The sequence below is a fragment of the Megalops cyprinoides genome, chromosome 18 (assembly GCF_013368585.1).
Source record: "Megalops cyprinoides isolate fMegCyp1 chromosome 18, fMegCyp1.pri, whole genome shotgun sequence".
Classification (NCBI taxonomy): domain Eukaryota; kingdom Metazoa; phylum Chordata; class Actinopteri; order Elopiformes; family Megalopidae; genus Megalops; species Megalops cyprinoides.
In genome coordinates, this window is record NC_050600.1 from 18890212 (window position 1) to 18912276 (window position 22065).

The window sequence follows — 22065 nt, forward strand, 5'->3', positions numbered from 1 at the left end:
TTTACACAGCGGTTGCGTGCATCTTGATGGGGAGTATAGAGAACCGTGGAGAACACACCATCCCCAGTTCCTGGCCAACACAGCACAGTTTTCAGATTGGGGATGGAGTACTGCACACAAACCAGCATTCACGCATTACAAAACAGTGATGAGATACTGTAAATGGAACCAGCTTTCCTCCATTACAAAACAGTGGTTGTACACTGGACACAGAACTAGCATTCACCTGATACAAAAAAAACAGTTACAGACCCCTGAGCAGTGGGACCTGCATCTGTGCTATTAACACTGTGACCCTGCATTATTGAGATTAGACCCTGAGATTATTCTAAATTATTCTTCAAAAAGAAACTAAACTTCAAAATAGTCATTCCAAATGGAAAATATACAGCTAAACACTAAACATCAAGTAGTTGAAATTTTACATAATTACTAGGACACAATACTGAGAACAAAAAAACGCCTGCATTTTTGTGAATGTGTTCAAATCAGTAACAAGTACATCCACACAGGGAAATATCTTTACTCATAGCGTTCTACTCCTCGGCTCCTCTAATTATTTACCTCAGATTAGTCTTTCCACCAAAGCACCAGCACACTTCACTGTCATCGGTGTGAAGATGTTAGTTTTTAAGCCCTGATATGCCAGCTGCTAAGCCATAAAATCACACATTTCCCACAATAAAGACAGCTGTGAACCCTCGCACAAATGTTTACATACATGCCAATAATCTGTAGATATATGCATGATACTAGTGTGTGAACAGCATAAAGGACTATAAAGAAAGAAATCAAAAGATTTGTTTAGAAAAAGAAATAAAATCAAGTAAGTCAAATATCAAAGCCCTCGGGTCCAAATAAATAAACCTATAAAGATTTCCTTTTCTGTCATTGCTTGGTATGAGCCTCTAGCATCTGGGAGCTATTACTAAGGTCTGCGCATTGGCACACTCAACAATGAAATGACGACCAGTACATCTTAGTCAGACAGAACCTCATCAGCGCAAATGCCCTTATCCAATGTCTTTCTTGGCTTAGTGATACAGGTATAAAGTACAATAAGAGAACTGGAGTCCGTGAGAATGTACGGTCTGTCCAAGAGATCACTGCTGAGCAGAGCAGGTATGCCCCCTGGTGGCTATTTGTCGTAATTGTGCTGTATCACTGAGATGGCTCCAGCACAACATTGGACAGTTCAGGGCTGCAATCTGCAAGCTTTATAAAACCCCAAACCACAGTCTGACACTACTGAAATTACTTCACTCCCTGGAACTAAGTATGTCACATAATATCAACAAAGAAGTCACAAGATATAAACACAGTAGTTATAAATAAGCAATGCTGGACAGTTTTTTTGTAAAATAATTAATCTTATATTAAACTAAACTTGTGGAAAATGGAATTGAATGCAAAACCTCAAACCTTTTTTGGCAGAGCCTGTTGCACATCACAGTGTGTGTTGCTTTCATGATGTCTTTTTGCACAGTCAGCATATAAATTTAATGTTTTCCTTTTCTAACACATACATGGAGTGTTACACGTATGGCCTCTGCTTGGTGCTGAGTGCTCTTTGCCTCACCTTGGAGTGCGTGATGGAGAGCGTGTCCACCCACACGCGCCAGCCGCCCCACTCGTACTTGATGGCGTGGTAGAGGAGGATGCGGAAGATGGCGTACACCATCTCTGTGATCTTCTGCTCCTCGCTGCTCCGCGGGTTGATGAAGCACAGGGACAGCATCCACTCCTGCCACACGGAGCACTGCAGCAGACTCCTGTACACACACACACACACACACACACACACACACACACACACACGTAGACAAACACAGACGAACATGAACATGTGTGCATACACACAAACACACCCACACATGCACATGCACAAATATGTACAAACACACACAGGCACACACAAACACATAGAGGGAAAGGGGAGCCATCAGAAAGATGCACTCGTATCATAACCACCCTAATGGGAAAGTGAGCAGTGACACCCACACGCCGGGACGAGGCAGCGATGAGACAGATGCACTCTGCAGGGAGCAGCTGTTTGGTACGGGGGCGGGGGGGTTGAGGGAGTTCTTACCGCCGGTTCTCTCGGCTGTTATTGAACAGCTTGATCATGTCTGACAGGAAGACCCGCCGCACCTCCATGCTCTCGGGGCTCTGGGGCGAGTTCTTCAGCAGGGCCGCGATCACCTTCAGGATCTCTGCCACGGAAACCGCACGCACACGTTACATCGGCGGGGACGCCGTCAGCCCAGCACACGCATGTTTACCCCACCAGCGCAACACACACATGTTGCAAGATCAGCGCATGTGCATTACACCGCTAGCGTGACGGGACCCACGCTTTACGCCGTCGACACAAAACCAGCACATCACATACATGTTACACCACCAGCACAGCACACGTGCCATTACCAACACAGCATGTGAGCATTACTCCGTGAGCATGCACCCGTAACACCAACAGTCTATATTTATATTCATTTATATATATCATTTGTACTTTCGTATTTATTTAAAAGTTCGTTTCAAATTTCAGTGCGGCTGAATTGAAGCTAAAACATTTGCATTTCTTCCGCCAGGTACCAGTGTATTTTTTCCGTAACTAATTCTAATTTTAATTCAAAAATAAATAGACACCCAGCTGTGAGAGCGGGGTTAAACCTTTTTCTGATAAATGCAGAGTTGTTTCAGCTTCAGGGCCCTCCAGGTTCCTGCTTTCCCGGAAAACTTCCCTCCTCTAAACTAAAAGAGACTGGATGTTTACGCTGATTATTCGGAGCGTGTCAGTGTTCATTTGACTGAGGAGAGTGCTCGCGTTCCTCCAATAACCCAAACGCGGGCGGCCATTCATGCGTTCACTGGGGGCATGTGCACCGGTCTCCAGGCCCGAGACTTTCAGATCGCGACTCCCTGAACCCTGCCCGTAGAAGACTAACATTGTATTTAGACTACTCATTCCCTCCCTTGGACAGCATCCTTTTCTCAAAGGTAGTTTAAGGGAAACTGCATTTCCCTCTCTGTGGCGTGTTCAATCTGGCAGTAAAGGCAGTGATTCAGCTCCAAGCATTTGGAAGTCTCGAGACAGATTAAACCAGGGGGAACACAGCGGAAAAAAAGCAAAACTCAACAGCATGGGCTTACTACCAGCAGCCCAGCTCCTGCACTGACAATGCAGATAGCAGAAGGGAGACTACAAAGACCGTTTAAAAATGCCAGTCCAGTAATATAAAAAATCATGTCTCTTTGTTAGACACAGACCACCTAAACATCAATGTGAACCCATTTTAATGAATTCGTAATTCATTATTCTGGAATGCACGGCACCAGACAATTAAGGGAAAAATACATAAATGTACAGCCAATCCATAAATGCTTTGACACTGTAATTCAGGTCACCGGACGTGACCAATAAGCATTCTAATGCCTTCCACAGTTCACTACACTCAGACACTGTGATGGCACAGTACCTCCAACTGTCAGCAAGGGCATGTATAGGAAATAGTTAGCATTCATGTACAGAATTAACAAAAGGCTTTCAGTTCAGTGCTGAGAGAGGAATGAAGCTATGTCCCAAAATGGGCATTTGATGATCATTAATAGGTACACAGCACCACTTGTGAGGACACTGTATCTGTGTAGATTATAAAGATTCTCACACCACTTGAGGGTGATTTCGTTTTCTTATCTCTGTATAGATTTGTTGACAATGTTTCAAATTTTGTTTGTGGTTTTTTGTTGTTGGATTTTTTATTCGTTATTATGATACGTAACTTCTGATACTAAATTTCAGTTCATTAAACTCCATTTTGGCTCTGGAGTACGGAGGTACAGCTCTTGGGAGATCGCCTGATTCATACTGGGGAGTATAAACTCCATTTTGGCTCTGGCTTACGGAGGTGCAGCTCTTGGAAGATCGCCTGATTCATACTGGGGAGTATAAACTCCATTTTGGCTCTGGCGTACGGAGGTGCAGCTCTTGGAAGATCGCCTGATTCATACTGGGGAGTATAAACTCCATTTTGGCTCTGGCGTACGGAGGTGCAGCTCTTGGAAGATCGCCTGATTCATACTGGGGAGTATAAACTCCATTTTGGCTCTGGCGTACAGAAGTGCAGTTCTGGGGAGACAGTCTCACTCACGTGGGTTGAGGATCTTGACGCTGGAGTCTGGGTCTGGGTGCTGCTTGTGAATGACCTGTGTACAGATCTGCTCTGTGAGGATCTGGACAGAAGGAGAGAGAGAGAGGGAGGGAGAGAGAGAGAAGACAGTCAGCTCACTAACACGTGACACACATGGAGGGAACTATGAAAAAACACTTCCTTCAATGAAAGGACAAGGACCTGTACACGGCAATATCAAAATATATTGTTAAACATTAAAATACATTTAAAAGGAAATTAAACTACATATTTATAGTAAGAAGTACACCTAAATGCATACCATGCCAGCTTTGCCAAAATGCTTTTAAAAAGGTTTAAATCATTTTTAAACTTTCATAATGTAAAGTAGCATTGTATCAATGTAATATGGTATTTTAGTTTCACAGCGCAAAGCAGCTAAGACACCTTGGTTATATTAAAAAAAGTTGCCTTAATACTTATCGATGGAGGGAAAAACAGAACTGAAAAAATGTTCAAGTTAATCAAAAACAAATCCTTCCACCTTAACTCTTTTAAACAATATATTTGAATGAAATAATGAAAATAATGGGAAGATGCAACCGTATGTATTCCTAAACATAATAACCTTCTGTATTGAAAAGAGATTAAATGAAAAAAGCACAGAGAGTGAGTAGGACGCTTCAGTAAATGCTGTAGACTCTGACCTCGAACAGGACGTTGTAGGTGGTCATGGTGACATGGTTGGTCTGAAGCATGAGGCGCTCAGAGAGCAAGGAGAAGAGACCATGGGTCAGCATGACCTCTGACTTCCTCCTGCAACAACGTCACACATACATATCAGATTGCAACTCAAACACTTAACACCTCAACACATGCACACGGACACGCAGGCACACACACACACACACACACACACACACACACACACACACACACACACACACACGCATAAATCTCTGCCCACCTCTACACAATCACACACACACACACAGACGACTGCACTGTTGCACACAACGTCTCAGAGAACAGACTATGATGTCATATTAAACAAGTGTATTTAAGTGCTACAGCTTTGTTCTTGAAAAGTTTGGTGAATCGCCATGGTAATCACCCCCTGCCTGGCAAATGCTTGGGAAAGCATCTCGTTTCGCTCGGGCTCACTCCAGCTGGAAATATTGATCAAAAGCCCGGAGATGAAAAAGGCCGAAAGCTCCTCATCTCCCAATCGCACCTTTTCTGCCAAACCACACTTTTAATTGCTTTTTGAACCGACTGCACACTAGGCATTGAAGTGGTTCATTTGTCACTACAGCTGACTGGCTTTCCAAAGCTCAAAGCAGTTAAACAAAAAGTCCTATTTACTGAGCATTACTGCATGTTAGCCAGTGCTAACATAAGAGTTAAATCAGGGGAGAAGTTGAATTCCTCAGTGCTGAAAAGGCTGTCCTTTCAGAATCTCATGAATAAGTTCATAATCATGCTCAGGTTTAAATGCTTCCTTCCTTCCAGCGTCCTGCATTACATTCAAAATTACCTCATTCTGTAAGAATTTTTGTCTGTCAAGATTCTATACAGTATGAGATTAGCAGGTTATTAACAGTATTACCCTCATATCTGCCTCAGCTGTTGAAAACAACACAAACACACAGCACTCAAACCTCCGCTTCCCTAACGTATGCTTCATCCAGCTTCCTGACATTTGCTATACTAATAGGAAAGCAGCGGAGATGTAAATATTATTGCTCCTGTTGCTAAGGAAGAGAGCAGGATTTTATTTACTCAACTCTCATTGGCTCAAACAACCTATGGATTGAATTTTCCCATACTTAATTGGTCATCTCACTCAGATGGTTTGAGACACACTGAAACTATAATTTTTGTCTCATTATCAAGCTCAGAATGCCCTGTTACCAGGGACATAGTAAAACGGTGTGTATGAATACAGGCCATCCTGGAGCAGTCCTTTGTCACACGGACACGTGAATGTCTTTGCACTTACTTAGGCGCCAAATACTTCAGGAAGTAGCCCAGGACTTTGAGAGCCTGCACCCGAATCCCTTCACTTTTAGATGCAAGCAGCTTATAGATGACTCTACAAAAAGAAAGACAAGAACAAAAAAAATAGGAGTCAATTTATGCATTTTAAACATACTAACACAATTTCTTCATTTTAAGAATGGTCTGTAATGAAGCAGTACGAAAACTACTGCTTTCATACTCCTTAATGACAAATCACCTTAAGTCATCAAATACACATAAGCAGTATCCACAATTCAAAACGGGTCCGTAAGAGGAATGACACTAATCAACATACAGATGGTTCCCTCCGGAATTTGCAGGCCCCACGATTTAAAATAAACTTGAAAATAACTTACAACTTTATGAAATTTCCAGCGCAAGGAATTGAATTCCACTGAACACTGTAAACGAAGTGGAACAAATTGCCGTGTTCTCCCCGAAATTAATCATGTGTACAAATTCCGTGTAGTTTCCACGGCCAGGCCCGACCCCAGCCATCTGAGCGCTTCAGAGAGACGCAGGAGCAGTAGCTCATGTCTGAGGTGAGCGTGTATTTGCCGCCATAAGCGTTCCTGCGTCTGGATCAGATTCCAGCTTCTCCCGCAAGCTGCACCGCCCCGGCCCCCGGAGGCTTCAATCACAAACGGGATTATGGGGCTCGGCGCTGGGGTTTGGGGAAGGCAAGAAACAAGCTAAACGGAGGGAGGAATAAATCTGAGCGCCGCCGCCCCTCGAATTGGGCGGCCGTTCCAGTTCGGCAGAGGCGGGCTCCTGGACTACACCGCGGCGAGCGTAAATGGCGGCTCGGCCTCGTAAAGCATCTTTATGGGGGCTTCGCCTGGGCCGGCGCGGGGTCCCCCTCGCTGGCGTCAGTGCGTTTTAGCCCAGCGAGGAGCCCCCCTCCCCCGACCGCGCCTCTTACCGTATCCCGTTGCGCTGGTCGAAGGCCGGGACCATAGACCCCGGGTGCTCAGACATCAGGGCCACCAGGAGCTGCAGCACGTCCATCAAGTTATCATCCTGGGGACAGACGACCGTTAGCACTGCTACCGATGCAAAGGCCCCTCTTCACTATAACTGGGATTCAATTAGCATCTCCTTCAAAATACAATCATTGGTCCGGTGTGAGAATGAGTTAGCCTAGCGCATTAGCTACCGAGAGGAACTGGAACAGCATGACAGCACTGAATAAATGATCACATCTGACTTACTACACTCCACACTCACACATTCTGCTGCTTCGGAACATCGTGCTACTGTACATATGAAGGGATGTTACAGTTAATTTTATCATGCTGACAAAGAAAACGTCTCACACACAATTTCACCGTGAGGACATGTAATGCGTTCTGTGGAACGCAGCCAGTGTAATTAAGAGGTTGAGTGGCATCCGGTGCGTTACCAAAAATCAAGTGGCAAAAGTCCCCCGGCTTCACATCCATCAGAGTACAAATGAATGTACCCACTCAGATCTAACAGTAACAGAACATTTTCTTCTCGCGCATCTTCAAAACATTTTTAATGATAATGCACGCTTGAAGGAGCATAAATAAACGTGACATTTTGATTATTGTTTAATTCTCTCTGTGTGACTCTTTGAGCATGAATTATAAATTAAAAAGAGCAGGGTCTATAACTCTTGCCTTCATATTTCACTTGAGGACGTGGTGTTTTTTATTTTTTTACTTTATATAGTTATTAAGTAAAACTTAAGTAAAAATACAGGTTTCAGACAGGGCTCAACCTAGCAATGACACATTTTTTTTTTTTTTGTTGAGATAAAAAGTGAAGTTTGGCGCCAGCTATAGGTGCTTGGTTAGACTGCCATCTAGTGGTGAAAGGGATGTCAACACAGCAAATTTGCCAGAAGAATTCAGCAGGTTAGAATCCAAAATCTCCTGCTATCATAACATGCTTTCCTACACATTATGGGACAAAACATGAAAATTAAATCTGTTTTGGGGTGACATGTAGAGGCTCCCAATGACACAGGCAAACTGTGGAGTGAAACTTGTTTGGCCGATGACGTCTCGCGATTACCTCGTGCATCGTGAGGAGATAGTTCAGAATACTTTGCAGCTCATCTTCCTTCACTCCATGGTCCTGGAACACAAAGACAGTACAGTCCACATCTCACAACCGAGTCAATATAAGCACTGATTACAGCAGTGCGCACTAACGCTCATACAGCAGACAAACCATGCACAACCGCAACTGCACATACTTCCCTTGCGGAAAAGGGAAGTATGTCTTTGTGGTATCGCTGGTATCATTCTCATATAAATTTAATTTTAACCTGCCTGTGAGTGTTGGTAACAAGTATGCACTAGGGCTTCCAAATGATAGCATCTCCAAAGTCAAGAAATGTTACAACCTTTACAAAAAGAATGACCTACTTTTTATTTCATACATCTAAGACACAATAAAAGAATTACACAGATTGGCAGGTATAATTTTTCAGAGCCTTTAAGAAGATTAATTATTGCTACAGAGGGTTCAGAGGTGAAGCCGTACAGGGCAATACATGTATCAGTGAATGGCATGACTCTACAGCGGGCACCACAGATATCCAGTCAGACAGGCGTCACCTGCTTATGAATAGGGGTGCCGCTCCTGAACATGGGTATAATATACCAGTGTTGTAGATATGCCCTCGATATAAACTGCTGTAACTGTACTCTGCCTTGCCATTATAAAAGAGAGTGTGTTTTTCTTTCTCTGCTCATTGCTGCAGTTGTTGTGTCACAGTGCGTGAAAGTCTTCGTATGCCCTGGGGACCAGATGCAGACAAAAAAAACCCTCACCAGACAAAAGCAACTTAAAGGCTTAATGAATTAAACAGCTTTCTCTGGGGCTGCATCCAGTCAGAGCCTGGGCTGAGGCAGAAAGAGTGGGTGGGGTGAGGGTGGGTGTGGGCGGAGCACGGACATAGCATGGGCGGAGCCAGAAGACAGGGGGTTTGAGCGTTTGAGCCTCACCTTCATGATCAGCTGTTTGACGAACAGTAGCAGGAAGGCCCTCAGGGACAGGATCTCCTTCTGATTGGGCCTGGGGCCGTCTGAGCGCAGAGAGGAGGGAGAGAGAGAGAGAGATAGAGACACCGCTCAGACGACACAATTCAACATCAGACACGCCGGAGATTACGCTTGTCCCTCCAAGGCATCTTCATAAAGAGCAATCACAAAAGATGACTGAAATCCTGAAACGGAATATTCTTAAGCCTCTTTCCGTGTCTTTGTTTAAGAGAACATCATCCACTCTAATCCCTTAGTCACTCTCTAATGCCTCATCATAGTGCTTGCGTTAAGTGACCAGCCTGAAATCTCTGGCACGGTACAGCAAGCTGCCTCAACTGAATGCACTGTGCAGTGGGTGTGCAGGATAGTGGGGAGAAATTAATCCTTGCAAAGCACAGTAAGAAAATGAAGGATGAATAAATAAGAAACTGAGGCAATCTCCCTTTGACAGTGCCATTGTGCTACTGTATATACTACAGGCTAGTGGGGAGTCACAGGAGACAATACTACTGTATATACTATAGGGTAGCTGGGGGTCACAGGAGACTATATGACTGTGTATACTACAGGTTAGTGGGGAGTCACAAGAGACAATACTACTGTATACACTATAGGTTAGCGGGGATCACAGGAGACAATATTACTGTATATACTATAGGTTAGTGGTGAGTCACAGGAGACAATATTATTGTATATACTATAGGTTTGTGAGGGGTCACAGGGGACAATGTCTAAAAATGTCTGCTAAATGAACGCAGCGTCACGGTGCCTCACCGAGCCCCTTGGGCGTCACCCCGCTGCGGTCCTGCGGGTTCACCACCCAGTAGAAGTACTTGAGCGTGTGCATGATCTGCAGCACGGTGCCCACCCGGCGGATGGCGTTGTAGATGGTGGCCGTGCTGATGAACTCCGTCGCCAGGTAGGTGTAGAGCGCCAGCTGCACCTGGGGCGGGGACGAGCGGGAGACGGCAGGTGTCAGACATACGGGCACGCGTTCCCAACAGCTGCGGCGGCTTACATACGCATGAGGAGAGGCGCTTACGACCGGGGGGGGGTGTAGTAACAGCAACGTTAAACGGTCACGCCGTGTGGCAGTGAGGCGGAGCGGCAGACGCAAGCAGATGTAGAATAATGTGGATGCGCGTGCTGGCAGACAGTCATTACTGCAAGCTGGAGATGTGACAGCCAATTAAAGACACATAAGAGCAGTGGGCGGAGAGCTGGATGCTGTGTGCATAATGTAATCGGAACACCCACGTTCTCACGCTCCCAAAATATGATCCTTCACTCTCACTTTGTCACGGTGGTGGGTGGTCAGTGGGATCAGGTGGGATGTAATGGCCTCGTAGAACCTGCTCGCCGTATTGCTCCCCGGCGATATTTAAGCAAAATCTCGCTTGTCCTGACATTTCACGTGGTGCTTCGATGGGAACAGTTACCATTGCGTTGAGGTGTAAAGGCACATGGTGGGGCAGTTAAGACAACAATAAAAGCAAGAAAAGTGTCCGGTTGGACATACCACACGTTTCCAGTCTACCCTGTTTGGACAATTGACTTGGTGTGTGTATAAATCAGTAGGTCTAACCTTCAACACCTTCTTTCCAAATATACAGGCAACCTCCATTCTGAGCATGAGGTGACTTGTTTGAGAGCAGCACTGGTTGTCCGTACAGTGAATATCTTCCCCCGCCACCACCGCAGGTCAGAGGCAAAAGGAGTGAGAGAGCACCCTGCCGTGTGTGGGCGTGGCCGCGGGAGCGGGTACCTTGGCCGGGGCGTGGATCCAGATGTTGGGGTTGAACAGGATGTGGTCGCACAGCTGTTTCAGCAGCAGGACGCCATTGTGCAGGTTGCTCAGGTAGCGGGCGAAGGCCAGGAAGATGTCCAGCACGGGCCGGGTCACATGGACTTTGGAAGACTGGGAGAAAGTGAGGGAGTCAATCAAATCAGAGAGACTATAGGCATGTCCAAAGGGGAGAGAGAGATCCAATCAAATCAGTGGACAAAAGGAACTCAACCAACCAGACACACAGCTGTGCAGAGGCTGCTGTGAGGACACTCATTTCTTGCACACTTTCTCCACAGTCCATCTCCTCTCATTATAAAGTTTCACCTCGTGCATATAGTATAAAAGATCAACACTAAGAGGTAATCAACAGTGGCGATGCATAAAATGGCACAAACACATGTCAGGGATGGTGTGCACTCAATTTAAAATGACCTATGAGACTCCATTCCTTCCATGTGCTTAAGGATGAGATGACCACTTGAGGAAGCACTTCCAAAGACCTTCACGTACAGCCATGTATGAGTCCTCAGGTTTTCCCACGATAGACCCAGCACAAAAATATGTGGCTGGGCTCAGTTACGCTGGTGATTCACCCTCTTCCCCCACAGCAAGTTAATATCAGGGCATTGCTCACCTTCTCCAGAGTGTACCCAATCACCAGGAAGCCCTTGCAGGCCAGGATCTGCTCTTGCATAGCCACGGAGTTCTTCAGCAGCTCCATCACGAAGGACAGCAGCGTGCAGCTGGAGGAGAGGGAGAAACGAGGAGTCAGCCAGCAGGGGGCACCACTGGACACTGGGATTTCCAACCTGTGACTGTAACAAGCATCACTACAAACAATCACATCCCTCCATCACTAACCCTCTGATTGACCTAACTCCCGCAGTAATGCAGGTCTACCACCAGGGGTGCTGGAGAGCCCACAGCCCAGCAGAGGAGTCACATCCATTATAAACCCTGCCTGTTCAGTTCCTGTTTGAAGTTGTTCCGCTATCATTCTGTGAATGCCCTTGTTTTCAAAACAGGCACCAGCAGTTTGCCTCTGCCCTGCATAACCTTGATACTCAGCCCAGGCCCTGGAGGACCAGTGTCTGGCTGCTGTCCTTCCAGTCAGGCACTTTCCCGCACGATTCAGCCAACTCATGTCCTCACTGAGACAATGCATTTCACCCCCCAGTGCTGGGAGAGGGGGTGGGACAAAGAGGGCTAGACATCCTGCGGGACTGTGGCTCTCCAGAACTGGGACTCGGTAAGCCCTGCAGTATCCACACATCTGACCTTACAAAAGGAAAATTAATACACCACAGGTCATGCTGAAAGCACAAGCCAAACCACACTACCAAAAAATTTACAGAAGAATCCCCCAAGGGTAGAAAGGTAACTGCTCTCTGGACCTTAAAATAAACGTCAGCTGAAAGGGATGAATCACTCAAAAGGCACAAAGACAATGAGCTAGCGCGCCCCGATGGATGTGCTTGGCTCGTTAACCCTTCGCTCCCTACCAGACGGAGGTGTCCAGCTCGTGGCTGGAGGGCTGCAGGTAGTCCAGCTGGGCGAAGAGGGGGAAGAGCACCTGCACGCCTCCGATGGAGTGTATGGCGCTCTGGACGGAATGCGTCACCACCGCCTTGACATCCTGCAGGGAGAGAGACGCCACACATCAGACCCACAATGCACTGCGCACCCCGTCAGGGTTGCGACACAGCACAGCACACTCTCTCCATCAGCTTACCCAAATACTAATACCGCACGCTGTACTCGCTCAGTACTCATTGTGTGGACAGTTTATAATGCTGGGATCAACTGAAACGAATCACAAAATTGCAGTATATACACAGCGATGCTTCGCCTGGGATTCAGACCCACGGCTGTCCCCAGTAGTCGGACATCCATATCCATTACTGCTTCACACACACCACTGTATACGCTGTGTGAGTGTAGTGTACCTCCAGCTGCATGAGTATACTGCACTGAGGTGGGAAGGAGGTCTTTTGTCGGACTCATCTATGCACAGCTGAATCTCAACACAAACATGAGGTGGTGAAGTGAGACTAACAAACTAGAACAGAATGCAAAGCCGCATTGAGGCGATGAGGGAGAATCTAACCCATCAATCACCCAGATCCTTGAATATGCTAGACATCCAAATATTCGGCTCCGCCCTGAAGGGGAGTCTCATTCAGTTTTTTTTGGTTGGGGTTTAACGCTGCCCTTCAGACAGTGCACTGCAGGCCCTTGCCTCCGTGCTGTTTTCTGTGACAGGATGACGGACGGGCGGAGCCCTCCTGTGACATCAGGGCGTACCGGAGGGTTGTGGCGTCGTGCACCAGGCGACCTAAGGCCCGCGTAACCCGATCTCCCACCGGCAGAGCAGAGAATTTCAAGCTGGAGAGGGACAGAGGAGGCCCATCCAAACAGCACCCTAATCTCATACCTGCACGGATTTGGCCCCATCAATCAGATCGCCCTACCAGATGAATGAGGCCTTTCAGGGCTGTAATTATAGGAGGCTACGGTCAAGCAGGCCTGGTACACCCTCCCTTTACCCCAGAGAAGACTCCATTACAGGCAGCGAAGACCAGACACAAAACTAACGGCAGTACACCACAGAGGCGGCAACAAGAGACCTTCCACAGAGTGCTGTGTGACGAAAGAGTAATGACACTCCTTCACACCCCTCAGAAATGAGAGTAAACATTTAACAATAATTCAGAACTAAGACACTGATGACTATTCAAGCAGTGGCACAGGGACACAGTGGGAATACAAATGTGCAATGCAGAGATTAAGGTCACTGAATTTGAGATTCACTCACAGCAGCCCCACAGACAAAGATATTCGCCAGTGTACTGATAACAGCAGCAAGTCTTCTATTCTATTAAAGTGAAAGAACTCAATTAAGCAAATTAAAATGAAATCACTGTAGCAGCACGAAAAGAAAAAACTGATGCGCGCATTAGGCCCAGGCGAGGTCTTTCTGCACAGACTCAAGCGTGTGCTCTCCTGTGTGTTTTTCTACGCAATGACTCCACGTGACGCTTCATAGCAGCGCACTTACAGCATGCCCTGTAGCTCAGATTCACTTCAGATTCATTTCGGAAGCCAATTTCAAACAGCAGAGGCTAAATTGAAAAGCGCGGCAGAGCTCAAACAGAACAGAATGGTCACTTATTCCTGTGACATTCCCACTGCTCTCGGGGTGGGGGGGGGCTGAGCACAGGTGCATTGTGGGAACCGCGGGGGCCTCACCTGCAGCATGAGGGCGTGGGGCGAGTGGACGAATATGGAGGCGTTGTCCTTGGGCGAGGACTCCAGGCAGAGCTGGGCGTCGGTGGCGCGAGGGTTGTAGGTGAAGGCAATGCTGTTGGACAGTTTGCCGTCGTACAGGAGGGTCTTGTGGTGCTCGGCGAACAGGAGGTCACTCTCCGCCTTGTATTTGAAGGTGCCCTGGGGGGTCACAAAGGTTCAGAGCTTCAGCTCGCACTGAGGTGGCCGCTAAGACACAGTCACAGACACTTGAAGTGGGTCAGATCAGGTATCAAGGCAGGATGCTTTAAATGCTTCAGATTTACTGGGGCTTGGCTGGCAATCACAGATGGTTATCACTTGCAATCCACACTAGTAATTTTGACCTATTCATTCTCGATCAGGTTCGTGACACATTTCCCTCCCAGAAATCGGGGTCGCTCCTCTCAGACAACCCCTGTCTGTACTGGTCCCTCAGTGGCGGAATGAACCTCCCACAGGGGTCAGGACAGCAGAAATAACTGGACATTTTCTGATGCAGACTCACCACTTCAGGCTGCATCTCCATTCCACCTCAATTCCCACCCCCTAACACCTGCTACCTCTTGTATTTGATGTTTGTTTTGCATGTAGTATGATGATGTATTTTGAATTCTGTGTTCTAATGACTGACGTATCATAATATACTTGGCTTCTGTTGCCTAGGCAGATTGGACAAGTTAACTTGTGGTAGGGCTTGAATGGTGTTGTGCTCACACTCACTGGTCTGGGAGTGTTGGTTTTCTGGTCTGACATTGTTGCTCATTTAGCTTGAATGGATACACTTATATTCTATTGTGCTGGAGGTCTGCTAAACGTCTACTAAATGCATGCGATGTAATGTAAATCACTTTAAAAGTTACTGCACGGTTTGCCTTGCACATATTCAGCAATGTGGCCTCTTAAGTGATTTCGTTTCTACTCTAGTAAAGAACTACAATAAAGCACCTTACAATTAAAGGCTGAAGAAAGTGTTTGGTTGAACAGACTAAGCACACACAAAGAGCATGGCTTTGCAGATAGATTCTGCCCTTCAGCCCTGACCCCGGATCAATTTCAGCCTTTTCCACATAATGGCTGAGGTTAGGATTAAGGTTGAGTAAGATGATCCTGGAACCGAGGGGCAGATGAGGGGCTGGCTCAGCTGGCCAATAAACAGCTGCATAGTAAGGCCAACCAAACCCTTTCCCAAGGTTGAATCTATCAGAGAGGAACCTCAAGGGCATTTGAACAGCTTATACTGGGGACAGTGCAGTTTGTATAACGAGAGTGGTAGGTATGTAAGAGGTGGAACAGGGTGGCCGTGGTACCTTGTATCCAGGCCCCAGCTGGTAAATAGCCAGGATCTGGGCGGCGCTGAGGGCTTCGCTGAACAGGTACACCGCCCCCATCTGGCCGCAGAACACCCGGTTAGCGTCCGCCGTCTCAGAGGACCCCAGGAAACACTTATCAAAAGTCTGAAGAAACAAACGCGGCATGACACGGCAGTCAGTGGGGAGGCAGCGTAGCGTAATGGTAAGGAGCAGGGCTTGTAGCCGAAAGGGTGCCAGCTGAATTCCCCGCCGGAGCACCATTGCTATACCCTTGAGCAAGGTACCTAGCCCAGAATTGCCTCGGTAAATACCCAACTGTACAAATGGATAACGTAAAAACTGTAACATATGTAAGTCACTCTGGGTAAGACCATAACGTAATGTAAAAACACACCGCCAGCCTGCAAGAACAAGCCTCCACGCCACGTGCCGTGGGCTGGCCACAACATCTGCTGGCACGGCGAGCGTCTCAGCGGAAACAAGAAAAGCAGCCAGGGAGAGATGTCAGCCCCGACGGAAAGCTATTTCACCAACTTTGATCTCTTCTCCTTTTGTAGAGGGGCAGGATTCAAACAATGCTCCAGTCACCGGCGGCATCAAACTAGCGCAGACGATCAAGTTACAAGAGCAACTCCATTCCTCACAGGAACCGCCACGAGAATTTGATTCCTTTGTACATGAGGGCATTCAATTAAAACAAAACACAAAAAAAAAAAAAAAACAGAAGTGCAGTTGACACACATCTGCTGCCACATCCTCAGCGATAGAGAAGTAGGCTATCAATGCCATCTTCCTCCCTTCTGCTCTGGTGACTCCACACTGTGAGGCTTTATGAGAGGGAATCAGCACAAACCAGCAACAGCCACCAGCTGGGAACTGCAGACATGCTGTTCCTGCATCTGGCCTCACGCCTCAAATTTATGTAAAATATGATCATTAAATCCGTTTTATACGTTTGCTTAGACCTCAATAAAAGGGGGACATGAACTACACTGCTATATTTATTTGTCTCACATGAGTAGAGAGAGACATATAAATTAATGTTATTTCTTATCATTTAACTCCTGCTGCCCTATATATTCACCTTCCCTTCACCTACAGCACACACACTGTTGGCCCACTGTTTTGCAGGCTGGCCCCCATAACTTACACCAACGCTGCACTGTCTAACAGGCGATTCAGACCAGCGCCAGTCTGAGAGCACACACAGGCCACACACAGGAGGCGGTCCCCAGGAGACACTTACATCACTGGTGTTGACGAGCCAGGTGATGTCCCCGTACGACGCCAGCTCCCCGTTCACGTAGCAGCTGATCTCGCTGTTCTTCCAGCGGTTGTACACGTGCACTATCGTCACCATGTACCACTGAAACACGAGAGAGCATCCAGGTGTCGCAGTCAGTTTAGCCCTGACAAATCAGTCTTACTGGCCGCAAACACCCGCTACAGGACTGCTGAAGTGATGGCAACTAGCTAGCACCCACACCTCTCGAAAGAGAAGTCTCACCTCCATGTCTCAATGCTACTCAACAGAATGTTAGCAAGGTAAAAAAAAAAAAACAGCAACAGCACATGCTTTAACAGTAGCAACAGATTTCTTTGTAGGAAAGAAGGTTCCGGCTGAGGAGTCCCAAACTGAAGATAAAGGAAGCAGAACATAAGCATTCACACTTCATTCTAACTGGATGTGGTGGGCAGTAATAGGCTCTTAGTCAGTTAGACACACTCACAGACCTGCCTTTGCCTGTTCTGTAAGGCAGAGAAGAGAGGGATATCTGGAAGATCGCCTACCTTCTGTGGTTTGAAGTCGTACTTGACGCAGTGCTGGAACCCCTTTCCTTTGGACTTTAAGGAGGTCACAATCAAACAGCCTCCGACGAAGTGTGTGGAGTACCCCAGGCCTTTACTGGTGCGGAAACTGAGAGAGAAGCACCTTCAGTTCCTCTGCCACTACTCAGCAATGACAGGCTGTGGTAACCTAAATATCACACTTAACACATAGTGTCCACCGCACAATTTGACATGCTAGTTTCTGAATGACAGTAAAAACATTTAACACAGTCAAAAGTAAAAAAAAAAAAAAAAAAAAATTAACAGTCACTAACACACTATGTAGTGTCCCACACATGCAAATTGACATGCTATTTTCTGAATTGTAGTAAGGATATTTTACGCAGTCAAAAGTAAAAAAAATTCTTAAAAGTGTCACTTCAGTGTCACTAACACACTATGGAGTGTCCACCACACACACAATTCGACATGCTATTTTCTAAATGGCAGTGAGAATATTTTACACAGTCAGAAGTGAGAAAAAGCAATATCAAAAATCCTAATTCTTGACAGTGTCTCTCCAACGTCACGAGCACACCTGGGATTGGTTAAACCCATCCCCGTTAAAGGTCACGGCTCTGGAACAAATCCGTGTCACGTTTCCGCAGCTCCTCTTTTCTATTAAGCCCAAACAGCCCTTTGCATAAATTTGATTTTGATGGGAACTAATTAGCATGTGAAAATGGGTCAAGTGAGGCGCGTTGCCCTCCCGCCGCTGCGCGGGGGAGCGGAGGCGTAAATGGGCCAGCGTCAGCGTCCCGGGTGCGTCGTTCCGTCGCCGCCGCGGCGCTCGGCGGCGGCAGGGTGGCCGCAGCCGTCTCTCACACCAGTCTATGCTAAACAGGCCACTGTAATGCACCTCCACACACTCAGAGACGTCTAAATGGCACCGGGCGGGGAGGAACACAGCGCTACCACAGATACAAGCAGGGAAATGCAGCGAACGCCCTCATGGGGTATGTAACTCTGAAAAGCGCAAGCAATGCATTAAGCTGTTGCCACAGGGACGAAAATAACTGACAGTGAGGTTTTGTGATGTATATTTAAAAAAAAAATTAAAAAGAGCATTGGGCTTTGGACTGTTTTACTCACCAGTACAGGTAAGGCTTGTCCTTGTCGACGTTGATGTTGTTGATTGGATCCATTCGCAGCCAGGTGTGGAAGGTGAAGCCATTCTGGTAAGGCCACTTCGCAATGGGAGGCAGAGCAATGGCCTGCAAGATACAGCTCAGGTTTTAATCAGGAATTTATTCAGTGCTTTCGCAGGTCTTGGGCTGCTATCTGGAATTTAGAAATGCTACAGTAATTTCTCCATACAAGTGTCAATTTTCAAGCATATCCATGTCAAACTTAAAAACATCAATAAGCTTTGACATCACAGTAAAAAGTGTCCAACAGGACATAACTAGCACACAATCAGCCAATGGCAGAAAACGCCTGGATTGTCCGACCAAACTCTTTCCCTGCGTCTTATTGTCTCCCTGCATAATCTTTGTGGCTATTAAGACTGATTTTATCAGAACTTGAAACTTGCTAGGTCTATCAAGACGCGGTTACAGATGATAATCTAAGTCACTTTTTATCTACGCACTGCTATCTACGCTTCAGACCAAAAAAGTGGTTTCATTCTCACCACCAAAAGACAGGAAGGGTGCCACAATCTTTGTGACCTCCATTTGATACATGTGCATACTTACATGGCCTAAAAGAAGCAACCGTTTACAGTGGTTTCTATAAACATATTCAAATTTGCACTGGGGCCCTGTCTTCTCACACATCCACTGCACTGCAGTTTCGAACAGAAATGCTCCAATTTAGGCAATTTAAGCCTTACATTATCCCCCTGCCCACAGTGGAGGAACTTATACGTGGGCCTCAGTCTGCAACAAGTGGACAACCAGCACAGCTGTGGTTTCCAAAACTCTCCAGCCCCCATAGCAGAGAACGTTAAACAAAACCCATCACAGTAATACAGTGACCATGTATATAGGCTATGTGGTACCATGTACCAGGCTACACTGCTGGTGGGCAAACAACACAGCACCATACTATGTAAGAGCCAGCATTACACTGCTCAAACTTAAGGGCTGCAATGCATTGTGGGATACCAGGGAGGGCAAAGCCAAAGACTCAAGTCCCAAAAGCAAAAGAGCAAAGATCCGAATCTTAACATCCACACAGGCCCTTATCCTTCAGGGACACTGCTACGCTGTGCGCCAGTGTCCTCCACTCGATATACCATACTGTAATACTAAAGGCGCTTATTTTAATGCATGATGGCAAAATGGTTCTAATCTCTATTCGACTGATAACATCCCAGCACTGAGAACATGCCTCTGAGGACTGAAAAGATTTTTGGCTTTAAGAAAAAAAGACAGTAAGATATCTATTGAAGCGTGTAATCATTCAGTGATTTAAATACATATAAGAGTAAAGGAGCTTATGAAGTGAGACAGGACGGGAGAGTGAGTCAGGCCTTGCCACCCAATTCCGCAGGGTGGACGCGCTTTCCCACGGATTGAGAAGGCAGGATGCGTCACACAGCGACGGTCTGTCCACTCACAGGCACTTCCCTCTTCAGGGACTGTCAGAGAAACTCGATTTCGCTCAAGGCCGTTTTACACCATCCCTGCTAGCCCGGGGGCCGTACAGTAACACCCTCTTGCTACCGTTTCCACAGCGGGAAAGAACGCTAATCCTCAGCGGGTTCCTTTTTGCCAAAGCCCACCTCTTCCCTGCTCACACAGAATTAGAATAAAGGAACCATCCTCTGAACATTTTTCACGTTTCCCACTCTTCCAGGTGAGCTCACATCTATCCCTGTCTAATATAGCAACTTGCACACCTAAACAGCACTGAGGGGTTTGTACGGGCCAACTGAAAACCAGCCCTGTGAAAGCCAGCTCCATGTTATGTGCTAGGCGCATCCAACCAAACATTTTCACTGGGGGTCTCTCAGTTCTCAGTTCAGGTTCATTTCAGTTCAGGCCCCTACTGGTACATACTGGTACAAGAGAAAAATAAGAGAAGGAATAAACATCCTCAGACCCCCCTATGGAATGGACTGGAAAGAGTGAGTAGTGATGAAGGGTTTATACAACTGCAGTGTCTCTCTGAACTATTAGGATGTTTACTACCAGTTTCCCATAAATCAACAGCCTCAAGGAGTAGCAGTGAAGGCATGGTACAACCACAGTATCCCTCTGCACCATCAGGGCCTCTACTACTGTTAGCCATGAATGTATAGACTGCAGGCCTCCCCGCTCTCAGAGGAAGAGCGCGCACACACACTTACCGCAGCACTCTTCCCTGGGAAGCTGAAGAAGGAGTCAGGACCGTTTCTGTGCGGCATGCACTTCAGCACGGACAGCAGCTTCACAGCATGAGGAGGCTAGAGAGAGGATACACACAGCTGAGTAAACAGAACACACACACACACACACACACATATAAACACACATACACAAACACACGCACCTCATGAACACTAATACACACACGCACGCATACACACATACCTCATGACCACAAACACATACATACAGCTCATGAACGCAAACACACACTTCGTGAAACACAGTCTAGTGTGTGCTGCGTGTGCTGCCCAGCTGTTGTGTCCGGGCACCATTCATCCACTGATGGCCTTTTGCGTAAGCAGAAATGGGCTTTGACACCCCGTGAGGGCCACCTTTTCCCCGGGGACTGCGGGCTGGAAAACATCTCCAATACCGCAACACTCATCAAAGCAAAATGCCGCTCCATTTCCAGCCAGTATCTGCACTGAAGTCTCCTTAGCATGCACTTTGATACATCAGTGGAGTTACTTTATGTGTGCCTGTTCATTTGACATAAACAGCGTGTCTTTGATTGTGTAGCAGTAAACATCTCTGGCTCCCATACTAAAGCTCAGCCAATCACGTGCCTCAGCCAGGTCCAATCACATCCACTTCAATTCAACATGATTAAATGAGGCCCGCTGTAATGTGTATATTTGTCAAGAACAGCTCCTGCTTTGAAAAATTGGGAAAATGGTTAAGGGCTCCCCTTCTTAAACCCAGCTTGCGGTTCTTAGCAACACCGCGATTGCAGCAGATGGAGAACGGCTGCATCATCTGAACAGTCAGTCACAGGAGGGCCTATGGATGTGGCATGGTATGACCATAACTCCCACTGTTTCTGCTTGTTGATGGAAGCATCACAGCTGGAGAGGTGGGTGGATAGCTAATTTTACTGCCCAGCTGCCTGGCACAGACCTTCTTATGTGTCAATCCTCCAAGCTGGTCCACCTGTAGTGGAACTAGAACCTACATATTGGACACCGCTGCCTTCCACATTACATTGTGGGGTGGGGTTTTTGATGTGACGACATAAAGTAACTAACTACCAGGCCAATAGCTCCTTACTTGGCGAAATGCGAAATCTTACCCATTTACCTGGCATGTTGATTAAATACATCGATCAATGAACAGCTTTTCCCTTTCTTCTAAATTTCACTGAATAAAATATAAACGCTGATTCTGTTCTCTTCCCTTGGCTTCACTCGACCAACCCTATGACTAGTGAAGGGGGAGCAAACGTGGGCTGCAATCGCTGACAGTTAGACCAATGCACCTTTCTGACAGGTAACAAAACTGCCTCAGACAAAAACAATATGAAATACTCTTGAGTGTATACAG

General features: G+C 46.7%; 1 protein-coding gene across 1 annotated transcript in view; it reads right to left on the minus strand.

Moving 5' to 3' along the window:
* Window positions 1–22065, minus strand: part of LOC118793402 (lipopolysaccharide-responsive and beige-like anchor protein) — a 210665-nt gene that overhangs the window by 160913 nt on the left and 27687 nt on the right. The window contains exons 4-21 of the mRNA XM_036551568.1: window positions 20685–20780; window positions 18482–18603; window positions 17351–17477; window positions 16806–16925; window positions 15557–15703; window positions 14211–14408; window positions 12464–12597; window positions 11596–11704; window positions 10938–11090; window positions 9947–10115; window positions 9134–9213; window positions 8196–8258; window positions 7078–7175; window positions 6136–6228; window positions 4841–4949; window positions 4155–4236; window positions 2090–2213; window positions 1580–1772 (exon numbers count right to left, since the gene is read on the minus strand). Coding sequence (XP_036407461.1) covers window positions 1580–1772; window positions 2090–2213; window positions 4155–4236; window positions 4841–4949; window positions 6136–6228; window positions 7078–7175; window positions 8196–8258; window positions 9134–9213; window positions 9947–10115; window positions 10938–11090; window positions 11596–11704; window positions 12464–12597; window positions 14211–14408; window positions 15557–15703; window positions 16806–16925; window positions 17351–17477; window positions 18482–18603; window positions 20685–20780 — 2217 coding nt within the window. The remainder of the gene's footprint in view (window positions 1–1579; window positions 1773–2089; window positions 2214–4154; window positions 4237–4840; window positions 4950–6135; window positions 6229–7077; window positions 7176–8195; window positions 8259–9133; window positions 9214–9946; window positions 10116–10937; window positions 11091–11595; window positions 11705–12463; window positions 12598–14210; window positions 14409–15556; window positions 15704–16805; window positions 16926–17350; window positions 17478–18481; window positions 18604–20684; window positions 20781–22065) is intronic.